Source organism: Aedes albopictus, chromosome 3, assembly GCF_035046485.1.
Source record: "Aedes albopictus strain Foshan chromosome 3, AalbF5, whole genome shotgun sequence".
NCBI lineage: Eukaryota > Metazoa > Arthropoda > Insecta > Diptera > Culicidae > Aedes > Aedes albopictus.
In genome coordinates, this window is record NC_085138.1 from 174,730,315 (window position 1) to 174,753,394 (window position 23,080).

General features: G+C 41.8%; 1 protein-coding gene across 1 annotated transcript; it reads right to left on the reverse strand.

Annotated features, from left to right (window-relative positions):
• Positions 1-7,550: 7,550 nt before the first annotated feature.
• On the reverse strand, positions 7,551-10,280 carry LOC115257322 (chorion peroxidase). The gene is made up of 6 exons (XM_062859490.1): positions 10,057-10,280; positions 9,570-9,999; positions 8,355-9,393; positions 8,105-8,293; positions 7,854-8,046; positions 7,551-7,797 (listed from the first exon to the last, which is right to left on the reverse strand). The coding sequence occupies exons 1-6, from the start codon at positions 10,109-10,111 to the stop codon at positions 7,631-7,633; spliced, it is 2,073 nt and encodes a 690-aa protein (XP_062715474.1). The 5' UTR covers positions 10,112-10,280; the 3' UTR covers positions 7,551-7,630.
• Between the last annotated feature and the right edge of the window lie 12,800 nt (positions 10,281-23,080).

Here is a 23,080-nt window from a genome sequence, read left to right on the forward strand (position 1 = left end):
ATCTCTCAACCGAAATCACATCCAATCATGCAAATTCCCCCTCAAGAGCAGCAGCGTATAGCCCACGTGCGCTCTAATGCAATAAATAACGAGCAACCGACTGTTACCCAACACACTCCTTTCCCCCCTGCAATAACCCAAGTACCACACCTACGACAGTATGCTTTCGGGTACCAACCCCCAGTGCAACAAGAGTTAGTGCTTCCGCCCCCAGTGCAGCAGCCAACAGTGCAGCAATCAGCTATGCAGCAGCCTCCAGTGCAGCAGCATGCAGAGAGTCAGCATCCAGTGCAGCAGCCACCAGTACAGGAGCCGTTGTTGCAGTCACGTACGGGGCAGCAATCCGCGATGCAGGAGCCACCGGTGCAGCAGTACATAGCGCAACAGCTTCCAGTGCAGCAGCCTTCGGAGCGACAACCCGCGATGCAGCAGCCGTCAGTGCAGCAGCTAATCGAGTGTCAGCGTCCAGTGCAGCAGCAGGAGCCTTTGGTGCAGCCGCGTATAGTGCAGCAGTCTCAAGTGCAGCAGTATCCAGCGCAACCGTTTCCAGTGCAGCAGCCTTCGGAGCGGCAATCCACGATGCAGCAGCCGTCAGTGCAGCAGCATATCGAATGTCCGCGTCCAGTGCAGCAGCCTTTGGTGCAGCCGCGTATAGTACAGCAGCCTCAAGTTCGTCAGTATCAAGTCCCTCAGTATTCAGAGCAGCAGCCTTCGGTGCAGCAGTCTGCGATGCAGCAGCCGTCAGTGCAGGAGCATGTAGAACGTCATCATCCAGTGCCACAGCCATCAGTGCAGCGAGGTGAAATCCAACGGCCAATGCAGCTGGCTTCAGCGCAGCAACCGTCAGTGCAGCCACCGTCAATGCAGCAGCCGCTGATGCAGCCATCTTCACTTCAACAGCAGTCAGGGCGTTGGCCGTCAGTGCAGGCACGTCCGGTGCAACAGTATCCAGTCCAGCAGTATGCAGAGCAGCCAAATCTGCTGCCACAATTTCCAATGTGGGCACCACCGGTACAACAGCTTTCAACGCAGCAGCCTTTGAGGCAGCAACATCCTGTCGGTACTCCGCCAATATCATCTGAAGGTGCGGCACCAGACGTGAACGGGCAGGAGAGGAGAGTAGACGAACTGCCAACGCCGCAACAGCTAACCTCTCGTCAATCTTTAGCACGAGATCTGCCTACGTTTTCTGGGGATCCAGCCGAATGGCCGATATTTATCTCCAACTTCGAGTACACGACAAGAACATGCGGGTATACAAACGGAGAAAACATGGTGCGCCTACAAAGATGCTTGCGAGGACGTGCATTAGAAAGTGTGCGCAGTCGCTTAGTCTTTCCAGCTGCCGTACCTCAAGTGATAGAGACGTTGCGGATGAGATATGGTCGTCCGGAGTTGCTTATCAACGTTTTGTTGCAGAAGGTGAAAGCGATGCCCAGTATTCGAGGAGACAAGTTGGAAGCCCTCATTGAGTTCGGGATGGCGGTTCAAGAACTGTGTGACCACATCGAAGCGGCGGATGAAAGAGCGCATTTGTCGAACCCCACTCTTCTGCAGGAACTCATTGGAAAGTTGCCCTCAGATCAGAAGCTGATGTGGGCAGGTTTCAAGCGCGGCCGTCCGGGGGTGGATCTAAAGACATTCAGCGAGTATATGGTCGGCGTAATGCAAGATGCTTCAAGTGTGGTGCTCTACGAACAGGATTCACGGAAGATCGGGACCAGAGAGAAGACGAAAGGGTTCATCAACTCGCACGTAACCAGGACTGACGAAACACTCTCTTTGACGTCATCGCAGCACAAGTCGAACGGGTGCCTCCATTGCGATAAAGATGGCCATAAGCTTCGAGAATGCCAAGCGTTCAGGGCTCTTTCCGTCGACGATCGCTGGCGACGTATTCGGTCACTGAACCTGTGTCAGATATGCTTGTACAGTCACGGAAAAAGATCTTGTCGGATAAACAATCGGTGCAATATAAACGGGTGTCAATTCAAACACCATCCACTGCTGCATGGAAAGTCTACGACTCCGACAACCCACGCAGGCAGCACCCACACTCACCAATTACTCGATTCGGGTATCCTATTCCGGATCATACCAGTCACGCTTCATGGGAAGTCTGGCAAAATTAACACCTTTGCCTTCCTGGACGAGGGCTCTTCATCAACGTTGGTCGAAGAAAATCTGGTAGCGCAGCTTGGCTTGACTGGAGAATCGCAACCAATCTGCCTCAAATGGACCGGGAACACCTCGCGGGAAGAAAAGGATTCTCGTCTGGTATCATTCACCATTTCCGGACCAGGGCAGAAGCGACTTCGTAAGCTCGTGAACGCTCATACCGTGAGGAACTTGAACCTACCAACGCAAACATTCGAGCTAGAAGAGGCGGCAGAAAAGTTTGCCTATTTGAAGCAACTGCCGATTCAAAGCTACCGCAATGCGAAACCGGAAATTTTGATCGGAGTGGACAACCTGAAGCTTGCTGTACCGCTGAAGATAAATGAAGGAGATGGAACTGGACCGATCGCCGTTAAGACGCGACTGGGATGGTGTGTCTATGGGCGACAAAATTCTCGAAACAACGAAAGATTCTGCTTCCATGTTTGCGGATGTACGAGAGACGACGAGCTACACGATACCGTGAAGCAGTTCTTTGCGGTGGAAGAGAATGGAGTGAGGCAGCTGGAAACTACGCTCAGTCCGGATGAAAGGCGTGCTCAGGAATTACTGGAGACGACGACTAAGCGAATCGGTAGCCACTTCGAAACAGGCCTACTGTGGAAGGAGGACGAGATCGAACTACCGGACAGCTACGGCATGGCGTTGCGACGACATCAGTGCCTTCAACGGAGGATGGAGCGGCAGCCAGCTCTGAAAGAGAACATAAGCCGGCAGATACAGGAATACATCGACAAAGGCTATGCTCATCGAGCCACTTCAACAGACCTAGAGACGGCAGATGCCAGGAGAATTTGGTTTCTACCGCTAGGAGTCGTCACGAACCCAAATAAACCTGGAAAGGTGCGGCTTATATGGGACGCAGCAGCAAAGTTTCTGGTGTATCGTTGAACAGTGTCTTGTTGAAAGGACCGGACCAGCTAACATTGTTACCAGCTGTACTGTTCCGCTTCCGGATGTATTCCGTTGCTGTGAGCGGAGATATAGAACAGATGTTCCATCAAGTGGGCATCCGACCTGAGGATAGAAACTCCCTGCGCTTCCTGTGGAGCGAAACTTCTGATGAACCAGTGCAGATCTACCTCATGGACGTCGCTACGTTCGGCGCAACGTGCTCGCCTGCATCGGCGCAGTACGTGAAAAACCTAAATGCCTCGGAACACCAGCAGCAATACCCAAGAGCCGTGGAAGGAATATTGAAGAGCCATTATGTCGACGACTATCTCGACAGCTTTGGCAGCGAAAGCGAAGCGGAGAAGGTTTCAGCAGAAGTGAGACTAGTACATCGTAACGGCGGTTTTCATCTTCGCAATTGGAGGTCGAACAGCAAAAGGGTTTTGGCAGCACTTGGAGAAACAGCCCAAGGAGACAATAAAAAGCTGTATCTTGAATCGGATGAACAAGTTGAACGCGTGCTCGGGATGCTTTGGTCCTCAAGGACGGACGAGTTAAGCTTCTCCACTTGCTTGAGAGAGGACGTCAGGCAGCTCTTGGATAGCGGTAGTCGTCCGACGAAACGGCAGGTGCTCCGATGCGTAATGTCTTTGTTCGACCCTCTCGGACTTTTGGCATTCTTCGTTATTCACGGGAAGGTTCTTATTCAGGACTTGTGGCGAGCTGGGACAGAATGGGATGAAGCAGTCGGCGACGAAGTATTTGAACACTGGAACCGTTGGACGAAGATGATCGAGTTTGTAGCAGCGGTAAGAATACCGAGATGTTATTTCCTTCGAGCAACAGAACAAACGTACAAAGATGCCCAAGTTCACATTTTCGTGGACGCCAGCGAGATAGCGTACTCTTGTGCAGCTTACATCCGAACGGCTGTTGGAGATGGAACGTTTGCATGTGTTTTGGTCTCTGGTAAATCCAAAGTAGCTCCGCTTAAGCCGATGTCTATTCCGAGATTAGAACTGCAAGGATGTGTCCTCGGTACACGTTTACTGAAATTCGTCCAGGATAATCATCCTATCGTATTCTCCAGGAGGTTCCTCTGGACGGACTCTACGACAGCTAGAGCGTGGATTAGCTCAGACCCGAGGCGCTACAAACCATTCGTAGCCCATAGAGTCGGTGAAATTTTGGAGACTACGAAAGTTAATGAATGGCAGTGGGTTCCGTCCAAGCTCAACCCAGCAGATGAGGCAACCAAGTGGGGTCGAGGACCTTACTTCAGTCCGGAAAGCCAATGGTTCAATGGGCCAGAATTTCTGCGGTATTCAGAGGAATCGTGGCCCAGAAAAGCCAATCCAATTGAGTCTACAAACGAAGACATCAGACCATCAGTACTGTTCCATTTCGCATTCGTTCCAACACTGGACTTTGAGCGTTTTTCGTCATGGAATAGAATGCTACGCGCCGTAGCCTACGCATTGCGTTGTATCTTCAACATCGCAAAACCGGCTCAAAGGCTCCGTGGTCCACTTTCACAAGCTGAGTTGCTCAGTGCAGAACGGACGATTTGGAAGCTCGTACAGCGAGAAAGTTACCCGGACGAGATTGCTACCCTGGAGAGGAATAAATCCGAATCGACGGGACAACTCCTAGATCGGAAAAGCAACTTGGTAAAGCTGATGCCTGCTCTTGACGAGCTCGGATTATTGCGGCAGCGTAGCCGTATTGTTACTGCGGAGAACGTGACCTACGATACCCGGTTTCCGATAATTCTGCCTGCGAAGCACCGTGCTGTCAACCTGTTGGTAGAAGACTATCATCGGCGCTACCGGCATGGAAACAACGAAACCATTGTCAACGAGCTACGTCAACACTACGCCATTTCGGGCTTACGTAGAATCGTAAAGAAGGTCACATATAGCTGTCAGCTGTGCAAGATTCGCAAGGCGCGTCCTTGCAATCCACCGATGGCGGCACTTCCTCCAGCCCGCTTGGCGATGAATGTCCGTCCGTTCAGCTATGTTGGCCTGGATTATTTTGGGCCATTCCTAACAAAAGTAGGACGTTCAAACGTGAAAAGGTGGATCGCCCTCTTCACATGCCTCACCGTACGAGCTGTACACCTTGAGATAGCGTATAGCTTATCAACGGCCTCTTGCATATCTTGTGTACGACGCTTCATCGGTCGCCGAGGATCGCCGATAGAAATCTTCAGCGACAACGGAACGAACTTCCAGGGGGCGGAACGCATATTGCGAGAGCAGATCGACACGGAATTGGCAACGACGTTCACCAACTCAAACACGAAGTGGAGCTTCATTCCTCCTGGAGCTCCACATATGGGAGGTGCTTGGGAGAGGTTGGTACAGTCTGTGAAGGCGGCTATGAAAGATGCCTATGCAGAGGGGAAGTTGAGCGATGAGGGATTGCAAACGATGGTTGTTGAAGCAGAGAGCATTGTAAATTCGAGGCCTCTGACATACTTGCCGTTAGACTCTGAGGAGTCGGAAGCTTTGACTCCCAATCACTTCCTTTTGGGGACCTCTAGTGGCGCTAAGCAAAGTAGTGTAGGCATCGAGGAATCGCAAAAGCGTCTACATGACACGTGGGGAGCAATACAGAGTCAGCTGGACAAGTTTTGGCAACGCTTTCTGGTGGAGTATCTACCAGTCATAAGAAGACAGCCGAAATGGTTTAACGAAACTAGACCATTGCAGGTTGGCGACCTTGTCCTTGTCGCAGACGGCGCTCGGCGATGTGAGTGGATACGAGGCAAGGTTACGCAGATCTTCGAAGGAGCAGATGGTCGTATTCGCCAAGCACTTGTACAAACTCGCCAGGGAAGCTTCAGAAGACCAACGACTAGGTTGGCTGTACTCGACGTAGGTGGACAAGGTGCTACCCCAGGACTCGTAGGGGAGCACCGGGGGGAGACTGTTACCGGTACCGTCGAGATGGGCACCCTATCCCCAAACGGTTCAACCACTTCAGTGACAAGCCGTCACTATTGATATGACATCAAGGGAAAGGGGTAAAAACAAAACGAAAAACTACAGAGACAGAACGTGAATTTTGCTACTCATGCTATTACTTATTATAGTTGATTATTCTACCTTAAAATTACGTATTTGTGCTTAAGACTAGTGTTGTTTCCAGCTTACAAACTAGTGAAGGTAAAACTATTGAATTACATGCAAAACTGTATACTAAATGTTAAAATTATCTAAACTAATTAGGCACTAAAAACTAACCTAAAACCGAGTTGGACAGTGCAATCGAAGGGTCCAGAACTATAAGGGACACTGAAAAGTAAGACAATTAGTAATAATAATGAAACATTGAACTAAAATTAACTATATTTACAGTTTTAAAGCGATAATAAATCGTCTACGAAAATCAGTGGTCGCCCTTTCATTCCTGTCGCAACATGCGCTATAACTATGCTGTAAGTTTATCCACAATATTCATAAAGAGGTTCATTTTGTTCTAGCCAGCGTCACTATTTCTTATATTTCATACATATGACTTTTAAGTAACTAGTCTGACATAATTGGCTCAACATTATTAATACCAAGAACTACAAAACATAAATATTACGCTACATTGCTTGAAATTCCTGTTTTTAATTCCTTAAGATTTTCATGATTTTTCCAAGCGAATTAAAATCTCATAGTAACTCCAGGTTATTTAGTTCTTTGCTCATTTTCAATATTTTCAAAAAAAGGGGTTGTGTATTGAATCTTGAAATTTTTTGACAGTAAACTCTTTAATGGCTTGCGGCCCGCAGTCTTTTTTCAATATTCAATTTTGGCCCGCAAAGACAGTTAGGCTGAGGATCACTGCCATAGAGTGATAGATGTTGTTTTTTATACGTTAACCCCTTAATCTAATTTACAGCTCTTTTATTCATTAAGGCACTGCGTGAGCGATTCCAATTGGCAGCTGCATTTTCACTTTGTACAGCGCCTGAATGTATTATATTCTAATTCTACAATATTGCCTTTGCGCTGCTGTCACTTTTCTACCCTGTCTATGGTAGAAAGATGAGCACGAGGATTGATGTGTGGCTCTTGTTCCTTTTCCAGTCCGATTGGGGGTCCATTATGTTTTCGGGTCCGTTAGAGCATATGCTCAGAAGAGTGTCAGGTGTCAGCCGCTCTCGGGGGGAAGAGCAACTGACGAAAAATCGCAAGTGCTGGGGCTGGGATCGAACCCATGACCATCCACTTATGAAGTGAACGTGTAGCCACTACGCTACGGGCCCGGCATAGATGTTGTTATTCACTTTACTAAGGACAGTGCCCTAAATTTTAAACCATTCTGTTTAGGTACAACCTAAAAGGAATCGATTTCAAATAGTTTGTTTTTATTTTGATGTTTTAATACTAAGGGGTATTTGTCATCAATTACCAGTCTTAGTATATTTTTGATAAGCAGAGTACAAAGAATAAATCAAGTTACTATCAGTTTAAGGTCACAGTTTATTTTGAATTTTGCTATATAAGTTTAAATGTGTAAAGTTCAGTTGATAGAAATCTTGCTAATTTGTATATACCACTTATAAGCTGCCGAAAAGATCCAACTTCCTTTTAATTTTATTTTTTAACTGTTGTGCTGGCACTTTATCAGATTGAAAATGCCAGGGGTCGATAGGAACCTCTTCCATGCCGCCGAACAGTGCCAGAAGGGTTGGCATATCTATCGAGTGGATCAGTTCTTTTAAGGCTGAGGAGAAAATATATATGAGTAGTGAACAGATATTAAAAAGAACGTATTCATACCAGGAGAGTAAAACTTATTCCAACTGTAGAAAAACCGATCACTGCACTTTAATCTCTTGTACTGCAAGCAAGTCACTGTTGCCACTGTTTGCGGAAGTAGGATTGTTTGGTCTTCTTGATCTTTCTCAAATAGCGAAAAAATCACGTCGATATCAAATGGGCTTTCGTAATGCCTTTTGAAAACTTCAATGACCTGAAACATAACGACAAAGTAAATCATCTCAACTACAAACGTAAACAGAGTAACTTACCTCCGCATCAAACATATCGTTCAAGTCTTCGAAAGAGCTATAGCATTTCGTAGGATGTCCAGCAATCTTGTCAAAGAAATGTTTGTACAAAATCAAAGGGCACAATCCAGCATCCCGACCTCTTTCCATATCAAGGCACAACAAACAATGTCCTAGTTTTCCGTCTTTCGAGAAAAATGTGTTGATCAACTGTAAATAATTGAAAGTATTTACATTTTTTCTGGGTTTACAATTCAAAAAAGACAATTACCGAATTGGACAGAGTGCCTGTATGAATAGGGTCTTCAAGCATCCCCTTCAATACCCCTGCACAATTGAACGTCTCGTAGTTGAGGAAATATTCAAAGAAAGGTTTACTAACGCGTTCGGTACCTTGTACCATTGTAACGTTTTCTGGTACCCATACATGTTGGAAACGACCTGGACCACCGACGTACGACTGTGATATAGTAGATTCCAGGTTCTCGTCATATTCGCAATCGAAATTGCATTGACTATAGAAATTTCCAAATAGAACTGGAAGAACTTCTTCGTAGATGATGCGTTGATATACGCCAATGGTCAGTGAGCGACATGTTTCTATGATTTCTTCTTTCTTTCGAGGCTTACCACATAACTTGACTCTATCAACACAATAGTTATGCAGCTGTGTAAACAAGCCTGTCACAGCCAAAAATTGTATCGAGAGTACTTTGTTACTATCGAAGTTGGAGGAAGCTTTACAAAAAGATTCGATAATTTTCCCTTCACTGTCGTAGTTACCGTCCCCATACACTGACGAAAGATCTAGGTAACTGCTACCAATGTTTCGCTTTAACGGGTATCTAATATCGCACTGATCGTTGGATTTTTCAATTGGACTGAAATTCAAACATTCAACACGCAGCGGTCCATAGTTCGGATCATCCGACGGCACGCTCATCGGGCAAGTAAAAGGAGTTCTACAGTCGGATACTCCGCTTCCATCTGCACGGCATCCACGGAACCCAGTTGTAGCATTACGAACACGTTTCATCGCTCGTCCAACCATGTCGGTGTTAATGGTTTCACAAAACAGTAAGCCAAACAAGCTGAACAAGTTTCCTGAATCGGGGGGAATATTCTTGACCACTCGTTGCATGTCACTTATAACCGCTCTGTTGTTGGGTAGAGCACGTCCAGATGCACTTAAACGTCGCTTCGACACGAAGTCATCGTAGCATGTTGCAATTTCGATCTTGAAGGGATTACCGGCCTGCCCCCAGGAAGCATGCTGCAAGTTGTTGCAATGTCCATCGTATGAGCGGTACCTGTAGGACAAAAACGCCGATAATAGTAAAAAAAATACAAAAAAAAATACTTTCATAAAAAAAAAAACATTTCGTTATAGTGAAGTTTTACTCCAAGTAAATTCAATTGCTCATCGTTGGCATGCATAAAAACACTACGTTCCTTATGTAACTTCGAGTCACCAACAAATACTTACGGATACGTAGGATCACACTTGGAAAGTGGCTTCTTCTGACACTCATCCAGTGACAGTGACTGATTCACTTTTGGGCATCGACCTTCCAAGAGATTTCTAACAGTGCACTTTCCATAAGTATTCGCTAAATATTCCAGCAAAATATCTGTGGCCATCGTGTTTTTGACACCAATCTCCTGCTCATTGCTCAATGCTCGAGTAAAGAACATGTTGAAATCGAATTCATTTTCGCCAATTAGGTAGCACGGTTTATATTCGTAGCCTAAATCTCGCTTAAACTGCACATTTGCTTCCTGTTGGGCCCAACGCTCCAAATCTTTCCAATCGTAAACTTCAGGACACCTTCGGTCGCTGGCACACTTCACGGGTACATGGCACTGACGACTGTAGTCGTTATAATATACAGGGTTATCGGGTAACTGTAAATTGTCTACAAAAATACAGTTTTGAATCAATCAATTTCAATTTGTTCAGCGTCGTTTAATACCGTATGCAGCCAATACACATGGCACCAAAATACAAATCACAATTAATTTAAACATTATGATACTTTTCTAAACCTTCGCAAACGAACATGATTCACCAAACAGTTGACTAAACGGACTAACAGTTTTGGTTCTAATGACATACGCTAATATCCATAACTACCAAGACCAAAACATCGAGCATGTCGTCGAGCGCGACGGTAAAAACTGCATTTGTTATGATGGTTTTCTAAGTAAGATAACAGCAGAGACAAAAATAAAGGCACGTGCCGTCAACAGGGATAGACAATATTCTTAGGTGGTTCCAAATTGCTGCACGCCAACCCCCTCCCCCTCATTTATTTTGCATTTAGCCAATACAATACAATACAAAGTGAATATAACTCAAAAACAGAGTCCATACCGTCGTGCGGGGCTTCTTTATACACATGTTCATGGTTTTTCAAATTGATGACATTATAACTCCCAGAGTAGTGAATGAATTTCCACAATTTTTATACACAATAATCGTGAGTATGCATGTGGGATGTAGGCAAAATTTGAGCTAAATCCATCAATAAACAAAAAAGTTGTTCATACACCAATCGGACACATCTCATATAGAACTGGATAGGGGCTACTTTGGACATTTTTAACTATAACAAAACTGCATTTAAAATTCCAGGGTTATTTAGAAAACTACATTGTACCAATACTGTAGCATACTATATCATACATGATTTCAATACATATATGCGTTTTTAGATGGTTCTGTTATTTCTTAGGTTTTATGAGCAGCGTGATATTGTAATATAGAAAGCCTTAAAAAAGGGAGTGTCAATTTTTTATTTAGGTGAAAAGGTCATTTATAATGTATAACGATAAAAATAGTCGATTGTATATGCTACGTTGATACATTTATAATGAATTGATCAACCCTTTGAAATTTATGGAATGTAGAAATAATGCATACAAATATTCTGATACGTTATTTATATTTTTTTGATTTATTAGATGTTTTTTCGCGTCCTAACAAGCAATAAAGAGTCTGTTTGAAGAAATAATTTCAACCATATGAAGGGGAAAATATTGCTTCATAATAGTCCCAAAGACATCAAACAGATTTGAACCATATTTTAAATTCAAAAAATCCATATACGAAAATATCCAAAGTAGCTCCACATTTCAAAAGTAGCCCCGCACGACGGTATCTGTTTCACTCCCTTTTTTTTCTGGCATTGCATGCCCACTGTCAACAAAGCCTGCTTCTCAGCTAACTGTGTTGTATGATCACTACAGTGGCCCACGAAGTTACTGTATACCCAAGCAAATCCAGATAATTTCTTTTATCTAAAAATTTCTAGATCGACTGCGAACTGATCCTGTCACCCTAAGCACTTACTGTAAAGATAATAAACCAAACGTATGTACATATCATGTCTTCAATTGAATATATTCAATGATTTTTAGATACAAGCAGTGCCGCATTTAGGGAGGGGCTGAGGGGGGCATGGCCCCGGGCTTGCACATTTCAAGGGCCCCTACAAAATCTCATTTCACAAAAGAAAAAAATATTGAGCTACCTACTTACTTACTATTAACATATTAAGCGCAAGAAACATATTTTGATTTGATTTTTATCATATGAATTTCAAATTACTGTCAACTCTGATGAATGGGAAAAGTTGTGAACAATTGGAATATCTGCAGCAAGTTGCAAATTTAAAACTTCATCCAAAACTTGTTAACAATTTTTCATTTAATGTTGTCAGTTTAGTACGATTGACCAGGACATTTTATCGGAAATACCGGAGAAAATCTTTGCCTGATTTCTGAAGAAACTTCCAAACCCTGTTGAATGAAGAATCAAAAACATTCTACTGGCTATTCGTGTTTATTTCAGTTTTTTTGTAAACACATTTATTGGAACTTTATTTAACTAGACGCATACACAATGTACATTTAGACACAGTTTAAAACAAAATCTAACGCTTCCACTGAAAAATCGTGGTTGGCATCTAAAACAAAATTTACAAAGTTGATAAATAACTTTAGCGCCTGCGATTTCTGTCTTCTGGAAACGTTTTCTAGCTGTGGTATCCGAAGATCGTTGAACGTTATCCTCCTACCTAGGGTTGTTTCCAACCGTGGTTGAAGATGTCTCCATAAGGCAGTCGTTCGACGACAACCGGTGAATTTATGCTGTATATCCTCTTCGATGTTGGGGCAAAGCTGACACGTTGGGCTGTCTGCACGGTTCTGCCGAAACAGGAGTGCAGCATGTGGAATTTTTCCGTTCACCAGCAGGTAATACAATGATTGTTCCTTTGATGTTAGTCCTTTGCTTCTGATGTTCTTCCAAACTCTTGTCCAGTTTTTTCCAGGATTCTCTTCAACAACCTTTGGCACTTTTAGTTTCCCACGATAATAGTTGTGAAGAGCTGCAGTCGTGGGATTTTCTTGGAGGTTCCTAGGGACGTAGACAAGCATCTTGGCAATGTTCTTCAAGCAAGGGTAAAGGGCTGGAATAGCAGTTACGTTTGGTGGGTTCTGTAGGTGGTGATTGAAGGAGCTAGCAAAAGGTGTGTGTTGTAGTTCTTTAAGGAATCTGGTGATCAGTAGAGCTTTGCATTTGTGCATCGGGAGATGCAGGTTGAGACCACCCATGTTATTTGGGAGCGTGAGCTGCTCAATAGGGATCCTGAATGAGTATCGTTCCCAGATGAAGGTTCCAATGAGCGATGTAAGCCGTGCAACCGCTTGATTTGGGATATTTATCACTGATGCTAGGAACCACAGCTTCGATGTAACAAAAGTATTTAGAACTATGACCTTTTGCTTCAGTGTTAGGTTCCTTGGTTTGAATAACCACATCAACCGAGACGTTTTTCTTATGACTTCGCCCCAGTTGAAATCAATCATTTGCCTTTGAGAGTTGAAGAAAGTTACCCCTAGAATTTTTACTGATTCGCATACCTGTGGCCAAACAGTATCTCTTGCGCCACTGTGAGTCCCGATGTTCACAGCAAACGATTTGTCGAAATTCAGAAGAGATCCTGAACATCGCCCGAAGTCCAGAAAAGCTTGCTTGATGAGGTTTAGTTTCCGCATGTCCGTTATAACGATTGATATATCGTCTGCGTACGCCACTATTAGGTCCAGAGGATGATTACAGATGGTGCGTAACTTTTCCAGGAGGGGATGGAGGTAAAGGACAAACAGGTGCATACTCATGGGATCTCCTTGTCGAACGGAGCGTTGGATCGGGAATTTGGGAGAGAGATTTCCATTTATGAGAAGGCGAGAGCTTGAAGCGGACATAATCTTCCCTAAGAGTTCGATGAAACTGGGATTCACACGGAAGTTCCGCATCACAACCATTAAAAAGTTCTTACTAACACGATCAAACGCATGATCTAGGTCAAACGAAATCAGTTTTCCAGATATACGACGGCAATTGAGCTCTGCAATTCGATCTTTGATTGAATGGATTGCTTCAAAAATAGTACGGTTAGAGTTTGAACACTTTTGACTCACAGTAAGAAGATTATTTTCGACCATTACATTTTCCAAACGCTGCTTAAGAATTCTTGAAAGGAGTTTGTAATCGTAGTTCAAGAGACTTATTGGCCTATATCCTTTCAAGGTTTGGTCGTTCGATTTCTTTTTACACAACACTATGACTCCTTCGACAAACTCACCAGGAATGTTTCCTCTCAAAGCCTCATTAATAATCAAATTGAGTTGTGGGTGGATAATATCGAAGGCCTTCAAGTAGAATTCTTTGGGGATTCCATCATTCCCAGGGGATTTCCTAGAAGCGCTTTCCCTAATTGCAAAAAAGATTTCCGCAGTCGTGATTTCGTCCATTATGGCGTTATTCGAATCGGAATCTAGAGGGATAACTTGATTGGTGGGAAAATTTTCGCTACTATTGAGTTCTTGCTCAGTATACAGGTTCTTGAAGAAATCGTATACGTGGTTTTCTATTTCAGAAACTTCTGTAAGTTGGCGTTCTTGGTGGCGTATGGAACTGATCATAGTTTTGTTTCGGTAACGTTCACCTATTTGAAAAGCTGAAATTTTCTCTCCGCAGACAAATCTATCATTTATGCGTGCGTATGCTTTTGAAAAACGACTTTGTGCTTGAAGCATTCTCGCTTTGATCTCGTTAACTTTTGTTATTCCATTGGGGTTTTGATACAGTTCATCATATGCCTCTCTTAATCCACGGTATAACAACTCATTAGTAGCGTGAAATTCACGGAACGATTCATTAGTTTTCCATCTGAAAAAACTACGAATTTTTGGCTTGGCAAATTGTATCCACCACGACATCCAACTGTCGTAGTTTCGACGAACACGCAACCAACGATTCCACTTTTGTTCAAATTCTTCCAAATTTTCTTCGTTCAATATATGCGCACGAATTGACCAGTACCCACGACCGTGTGGTTTACCCAGGTTTGGCAAACAGCAGCGAATCTTATATGCCTTATGGTCTGAAAAAGACGTAACGAACAACTCCGAAGTGCGAAGATGCGGAACAAGCGACCTTGAAATGTAAATTCTATCTAAGCGAGAGGCAGAATTCGGGCGAATGAAACTATAAGCGATCATATTCCTATGGAGGCAGTTCCACGAATCAGAGAGATGTAAATTGTCCACTATTTGTTTGAGAGACAGACTGAAGCTACTGGAGCCAGTGGCATCTTTTGCATCAATAACACTGTTAAAATCACCACCTAGTATGATGTGCTCAGCGGAATTTTGGAGATAAAAAGGCAGTTGTTCTCTAAACAGTTTTTCTCGTAAAGCATAATTTTGGGTTCCAGAATGTGCGTAAATGTTGCAAATTGTAACGGCATTTGAAATCTTTACTGTTAGAATACGACTGTTCAAGCTTCTTTGGACATTCGAATAAGGTATATGGAATTTGAGGGCGATTGCTGTGCCTCTTTTCGCCTCATCTATATTGGCAACGATGTTATAACCGGGGATTCATAGGTTTGCAGATTCGACCTCTTGTAGGAGAATGATGTCCAAATCGACCAGACGAACAAAAGAGCGGAGGGCAGCAATTTTATTTTCGTTTGAGATAGCGTTGATATTAATCGAACCAATATTGTAACTGATAGTGGCGGGATTATCCATTTTTACTGATTATGAGACGGGGAGCCGAACATACTCGCGGCTGACTCGAGGTTAATAATTGGGAAAGGAATAGGGTACATATTACTATTGCAAGATTAGTTGAGCAGGATTATCGGATAACTTTCAGATCGTCGCTAGTTTTGTTAGGCAGAATCGACAAACGTTGATGAAGGCGCGTCCAGCTTCTGTTTTTTTGGACGTCCTCGTCCACGTTTGACCTTCGTGAATGGTCCACTCTCAGTGGACGACTCATTGCTTTCGCTTTCGGAAATCTCCATGGTAATAGATTTGGATGGGATCGGATTTGAGGGAATTTTGAACGCACTCACTTGGCTGGACGCAGTTTTCATTGACTTCTGGGGGGATTGATCTTCCGCCGTACGGGTGACAGAAGCAGCAGCAACAGCAGTCGGGGCAGCGGGGGTGGCAGCAGCAGTGGTGACGACGGCGGCGGGGTCGACGGCGTGATCGATGGCGGGGGCGGCGGGGGCGGTGACGGTAGCAGGGGCATCATCAACAGCAACAACAGCAGCAGCAGCCACAGCAGCAGGCATCATGGTAATCTCTATTCCTTCGTTTTCGTCCATTCGTTCGTGGTATTTCGAGGGTGCAGAAACGTTCGCGCCGGAGGAGGTAGCTGCTTCTATCAGCTACTGTTTGTGCACGAGATGTGCGAGCGGCATCGTTAAGCTGATTCAGATTGGTGCCTACGAACTCAGGCATAAGCGAGGCTGCGTTTAGAGGCTGGTTTAACACGCTGGCATAGCTCGACTTGTTTTGCGCAACTTTCAGCCTGTTGTTGAGGTCGACCTTTTGTCCCAACAACTTTTTGTTTTCGACGCATGTGTTCCCTGGATGTGAAGGATTTGTGCAGTGCTTGCACCATTGTGGCGGGTTTCGGTAAGACACTAGTGTCTCTTCACCACAAATCGTGACAAACGACTTGATGTGCCGGCGCAGAATAACTTTGGCCACTCGTACTCCGGATGATACGCCTTTGAAGGCGAAATTTTCACCCCAAACTTGTTCCTTGATTGAAACAACATCTCCGAACTGCTTCAAGTATGCGGAAATGTCTTCATTCCGCACGTTCTCGGACAGGTCGTGGATTTTTATCTCCACACCCCCGTCATCCATTGCCAAACGGACTCTGATCTTGGTTCTGTTGACTTCGAACTCATGACGGTTGTCATGCCGGTCCACCGCGTCCTGGGCAGTCTTCAAATCACAGCACTTCACATGTGCGCAATTTTGCGCGTGGTTCATCTGCAGACGCAGCACTTGTTCCACAGTGAGACCAATCGTCTCATGGATAAAGCCATGGATTTCTTCGAACGACGGGCGTTTCGGAAAGTTCGACAAATCTACCTTGAAGGTATTTTCGCGAGCACGCACGGCGGTCATGGTTGCTAACGCGTTGGATAGCACAGGTTTCTATTGTCGCCAGGAAATCTGACGCGAAATACGTTCTCCTCACAGCAGTGGGAGACCAAAAGCGAGACGAAAATAGCGATACGAAGCGAGATTGAAAAACACGTCTGGTTGCAGCGAGAGCTTGAACCTAACTGTCAGTTAGAAATTCTTGAAGATGTTTTCGGAAGAATTTTCAACGTAATATTTGTAGTAAGATTGCAGATAAATTTTGTTATTTCTGTCGGAAATTTACACAGTTATTTTGAATAGATTTCAAACTAAGTTATTAGAATGATTGCAAGGATTTCTTACGATATTTAGAAGAATATTAAATTTCTTATTTTTTTTAAGCAAATGTATTACACTTACAAGTTAAACCCCAGAAATGTTAAATGGTATTTAGAGCTTAGAGAAACTTTAGCACGAATTTTAAGCGGAATATTTTGAAGAATTCTGGTCTAAATTTGCTTTAAAAAAACATGGTTGAGTTCTTAGGTAATGAAATCACATTTGAGAAAGTAATTTATGTCGAATTGTTGACAAAATCCTCATAGGGTAATTGATCCGATCATGGAGGAGTTAAGCGCTGGGTGCATGTTTAAACCACAATTGTATCGCCCCAAGCAAACTTTTTACATGGATTGAATTGAAAATAATAAAATCCATCCTTAATCTACTGGAAAATAACGAAATATTGCCACTTTGATGTTGTTATGAGCATTTCATTCGTTTTTATCTGAAAGATCATTGTGTTCCTAATGTTGCGGTATGTGTTCCTAATGTTGCGGTATTTTGTTCCTATTGTTGCGGTATCCCATTGAAATCATATGGGATACCGCAACATTAGGAACACTACCGCAACAATAGGAACACAGCAGCAAACACATTTATGAAAATATTTTTTTAAAATAGGTTTTTGGGCAAATCTTAAGCAATCAAATGGTGCAATCTCATAATTTAAGCACCATACATCTATTAAAAATACCTTTTGGTAACATTTCAGTCGAAAAAGTGCTCAATTGCCATTACCGCAACAATAGGTACTACCGCAACGATGGGAACAATTACCCTATACTCTTTTTTTCCCGGTTGTGGACACACCTAACAAAGTACAAACAAAAAAAACGCGGATACTAAAAAACTAAGAATTAAAAAACTAATGTGAAATCCCAGTGGAGCATTTGCTCCTTTGAAGGGATTCACGAATAAAATCAATAATAATTCTTAAATTAAATTACATTGTGATAACGATTGTGGCTTAAGAATGATTTAAAACTAAATTTACAATATACTAAAATGCAGGAGAAAAAAACTGACAGAAGCCAGACAAAAACCTACATTCACAAAATGTTGACACGCTTAAAGAATAAATTCATTTACATCCCTCCGTATGTGATGCTTCAGCTTGCTTTTGAAGATGATCGAATTTGATATTTCTTTTAATTCATTGGGAAGTGCATTAAACTTTAATGGTCCGTAATTGGTGATACGCGTTAGGCCTAAATTTGTACTTGCACTACTCCTCATAAGTTCATTGGCATGCCTAGTGTTATGAAAATTTACTCTAGCAGAAAAAACAAGATCATGATGGAATTTCCTATTATTCAATATATTATGTACAAATGTGATTGTTTGAATGTCACCCAAGGCTAATATGGGCATAACTTTGTGGTTTGAATAATTATACAGTGCAATAGTTGGGAATAAATGTGGCAAATTGAAAATTAATTTTAAACACCTATTCTGCAAGGATTGAAGTTTTTTTAGTTTGGATTTAGCAGCATGACCGCATGCTACTATTAGATATTGGAGCACAGAATGGATACAGGCAAAGTAAAAACGTAGCAATGCTTCATTTGGTACAAAAGAGCGAACCCTCTTCATTAGTCCACACAAAGATGACACTTTATTCGATACTTGTTGTATATGATTATTCCAAGATAGGCAAAAGTCCAAGTGAAGACCCAAGTATTTGAAAGACGAGACTTTTTCTATACGCAGATTTCCTACACAAGGATCGGGATAACTAAAGATTTTTTTTCGTGATGAATGGACGACCATGTATTTTGTTTTAGACAAGTTCAAGGAGAGAAGATTGCCATTGAAATAATTCGTCAGACTAGCAAGGTCTGACTCAATGTCTTGTACAATAGACTGAATATTGAGCTGTGGATAAAACAAAGCCGTATCATCAGCAAAGAGCCTTGGCACCCCGCGCAGCTTTAAGTTACTTAAATCGATAATAAATATTAAGAACAATAAAGGACCGATGTTGCTTCCTTGAGGCACTCCAATGCTCATGTGTTGTAGACTACTGCGGCAGTTATTTATCGCTACAAATTGTTTGCGATCCGAAAGATAACTCCTTATTAAATCATTTGCAATTCCTCTCACCCCGTACCTGTCCAATTTTTTCAATAAAATTTCGTGATTTATGGTATCGGACGCTTTTTTTAGGTCTATAAATAATCCACCAACTATGTTTTTCTTATCTATTTCAAAAATCAAATCATCAATAAGTTCAGTTATAGCATTGCCAGTTCCACAACCTTCTCGAAAACCATACTGATACCTATACAAGACGTTATTAGCACATAAGAAGTTTACAAGACGTACGGTTAACAGTTTCTCAAATATTTTATTGATTACGGAAAGAGTCGATATCGGTCTATAATTAGGGGGATCAAAAGAGTCCCCTGATTTGAAAACTGGAGTGGCTTTAGTTATTTTCATAATATTTGGATAGGACCCAGTTAATAACATTCTATTGAACAGCTCAGCAATTATACCGGAGAACAGGCCTACGTTTGCTTTTACCAGATCAGCTGGAATGTTGTCATGCCCTCTGCTTTTCTGTGTATCAAGTTGGCTTATAAGAATGCTAACTTCATTTATACTAGCAGGTCTCAGGAAAATAGAGCTGCTAACACCCTTTACAAGTTTCAAAAAGTCAAAGGCGTTTTTTGGATTTTTTTGTGCTAGATTATTACCGATGCTAGAAAAAAAGCAATTAAACATTTCAGCAACATCTTGATCTGATTCAAGAATGTTCGCACCATTTCGTAATTTTAATTTCTCATTGGTTTGAGTACGACCAAAAATTTCATTCAGTTTTTTTCCATACATTAGAGTGACTAGAACTTTTGAGTATATTTTCGTAGTATTGCTTTTTGCATCGCTTCTTAGCAGATTTAACTTTTTTGAGACATGCTCCAACATTTCAGTTATATGTTCATCTGTAGGGTTACTTTTTCGTTTGTTCAGATAATTATTTTTAATTTGTTTTAATCGCCAAAGACTGTATGTCATCCTTGGACAATGTCCTCCTTTCAGTTTAACAGTTTTAGTGGACTTTCTAGTACAGTCATGTAACAATTTGTTATAAGTTTCAATAATGTTATTTAGGGCAACTTCCACATCATCAACTGCAGGAAAATTATTTAAAAATACAGAAAATTCGTTTTGTAATTTGACTCGATCAACAATAGACATTTTCAATTGATGCTGCCTCTTCTCATCACTTAAAAAGAGAGATGAAATTACAGGGATATGGTCACTCATATCACTAAAAATAGTGTGGTTTTTTAATCTTGCAGCTACATCCATAGGGCAAATGAAATGATCTAAAATGTTTTGACTAGTGGGACGTGTGGAGAAAGTATTCGTGCATGCTGAACCATACGATTGTAGTAAGTTTTTATATTTAGGGTAATTCGCCAATTGTTGAACACTACCCAAATGTTGAACAGTTTTTGAAAATGTTATTATAAATTTAACTTATGTAATTTCCCATCAACGTAAACGTATGATGTAGCTGCGTATACATGTGTGTCATGATATTGCTCCAATAAAGTTACAAAATTATATATATTTTACGTAAAAAATATCGATTGAAAATTTTGTACCGCTGATGACACGAAAACTGCACAATTCTTAAGATTATTTTTAAGAAATTGCTGTTACGAAATAAGCTTTGCTGGCAAATCGACCACAAATATCAAAGTCACACCGTAGTTACAAGAACTGGAAGGATGTCCTTAACAGTTTAATATTGTTCAAAATCACATTTTCATTGTAATTTCAATTGAAAAAAATATTTTTCTTATCACACTATCATTATGCAGCTAAGATCCAATTGTTGGACACTAGCATAACCTACGATGTTAGCATGACTGCCAGATTTTTTTTCACTTCAACTTTTTCAGAGGAGCGATCCACGGGTTTTCAAAGCGTTTCAGGGTCGTTCCAGGGGTATTCTGGGGGGTTGACTGGGTCCCATTGGTTTCCAGGAGTGTTTCAGGGGCTTTTAAAGGCGTTCTTTTCTTCAGTCATTTACGCTTCAAGTCAAATCTTTTCAGCCATTTTTAGCATTTGGTTATGTTTAAAACGATTTCAGTCCACTAGAGCTCTCTTCAAATCAAAAGCAATGCCTTGGGAACGTCCATAAATTACGTCACGTTTTGTGGGGGGGATGGAGAGGTCCCATACAAAAATTGTGACATGAGGAGGAGGGGGGGGGGGTAAAATGGACATTTTTAGCGTGACGTAATTTATGGACGCTCCCTCATTTGAATGAATTGTCACTTAAATGACTAATTGGGCACAAAACACGAAAATCCCAGAAAAAATACCGCCAGAGTGAAAAATTATCGGATGTCGGGTCAAAGTCGGGTAAAATTTTATCAAATGTTGGACCACTGTTGAACCCACATCGGATAACTGTTGGGTCTATGTTGGGTTTGGTGGCGAAAATAAAAACTGGTCAATGATAGGTTTATGTCGGGTTATACGTCATCAATTACGAACAAAGCTTGAACCGTTCAACAATTGGCGAGAATCGTCCAACATTAGGATGATCTAGCTTATGGAAGCGTTCAACATTTGGGTTACAGACTTCCCATACAAATGTTATATTTTCTCTTAGAAAATGGAATTTAAGGGGATAAAAAATAAATGGGAAGTATAAGAAATGAGTGGATCTAGACGTTCACTGGATATTTTTCAACTAAAGTGGAATTATGCACGGAAAAACAAACGAAAACAAAAGTGTCGGTACTAACCGTTCAACAATTGGCGAATTACCCTAATAACAACATTATTGTTTTGCAGATTTATTGGAACATTGACATTAGCTTAGCTTAGCTTAGCTGACTCCACATATCTACATATGGTTGCTACTCCGCTATTGACCCGAACCAATGACAGTTGCACAATGAATCAACTGAACGATTGACTGAGAGTGGTCAACAATTCTCACTGTGCACGCTTCAGAGACTATAATTAACGGTACAATAACGGCGCTGGCCACGTCCTTGCAGTCAGGTTGGAAGAGGGAAGGAATATTAGTATCAACCTTTGGTGGTGTGAAAGCTGGCGTTCACCGCACGTCTCCACCAAAGGTTGTAGGAAGGGTTGCTTGTTAGTAGGGAAGGTATCGTTGGGTCTGGATTCACTTAGATAAGTGATATGACCTTTTGACATTTAACCACTTCATACAGAATACCGCGCTATTGCTCACTACACGCGGAAAGCAAACAATCGACCACCCGCGTCAGGTTGTCGTCCAATATTACACATAACGCTAATAGAGATGAACCAGCCAAGGGCTGAAAGTCTCTTTAATAAAGACAAATCAATCAATCAATACACATAACGCGACAAAACAAGTAATATGACGCGTTATAGTTCGCTTTACACGGGAAGTAAACAATCGATCACTCGCGTCAGGTGATCGATCATTATTTATTCATCAAAAACAAAAACGCACAACTATAGGGTGTCCCAGAAAGTATGGGCACAACTTTGTATAGCGAAAATACAATCATTTTCTCAACAAACAAAATTTTTTATGTTTTTGTATTTTTATTCGAGGTATTTTCATTGATACCTGTAAAGAGTTTATACATTTGAAAGGGTTTTTGTATGCAGAATGTTTAAAATGAAAAAAACATCTTTCAAAACTTCTGCACAAACTACATTTTATGGATTTGCAAATATCCAAATTTGAAACATTTTTTTCGAATTTTTTTTCACATGATATATTCGAAAACATGTTCCCTCAGATGGTTGATCGAATTTTTTTATAAAAATATGTTTTGCCTGTGCGTACGGGTATTTCAGAATTTTGAGAAAACTAGAAAATTCGCCTTTTCTATTTCTGGGTAAGACATGCCCACAGACATTCGAGTTTTGAAACATGTTTTAAAGAGAATAAAAATAATTCAATCTACACTTTATAAAGTTGGAGCATTAATTTTACTTATAGTGAAATAAACATGTATTATTTTGCATGTTGTGATACATATTCAGAAGCTTGTTTGCATCTATTAGAAAAACGGGTTTTCTAAAATATCGATTTAGGTGTTTAAATTAATTTTTCAGGTTCAAAAGTATATGTTTTCAATTCAAACTAAGGGTTGTATAATAGATACGCATGTAGAAATACACGAAAGTATTTTTTGAAATTTGTTAGGTGCTTAA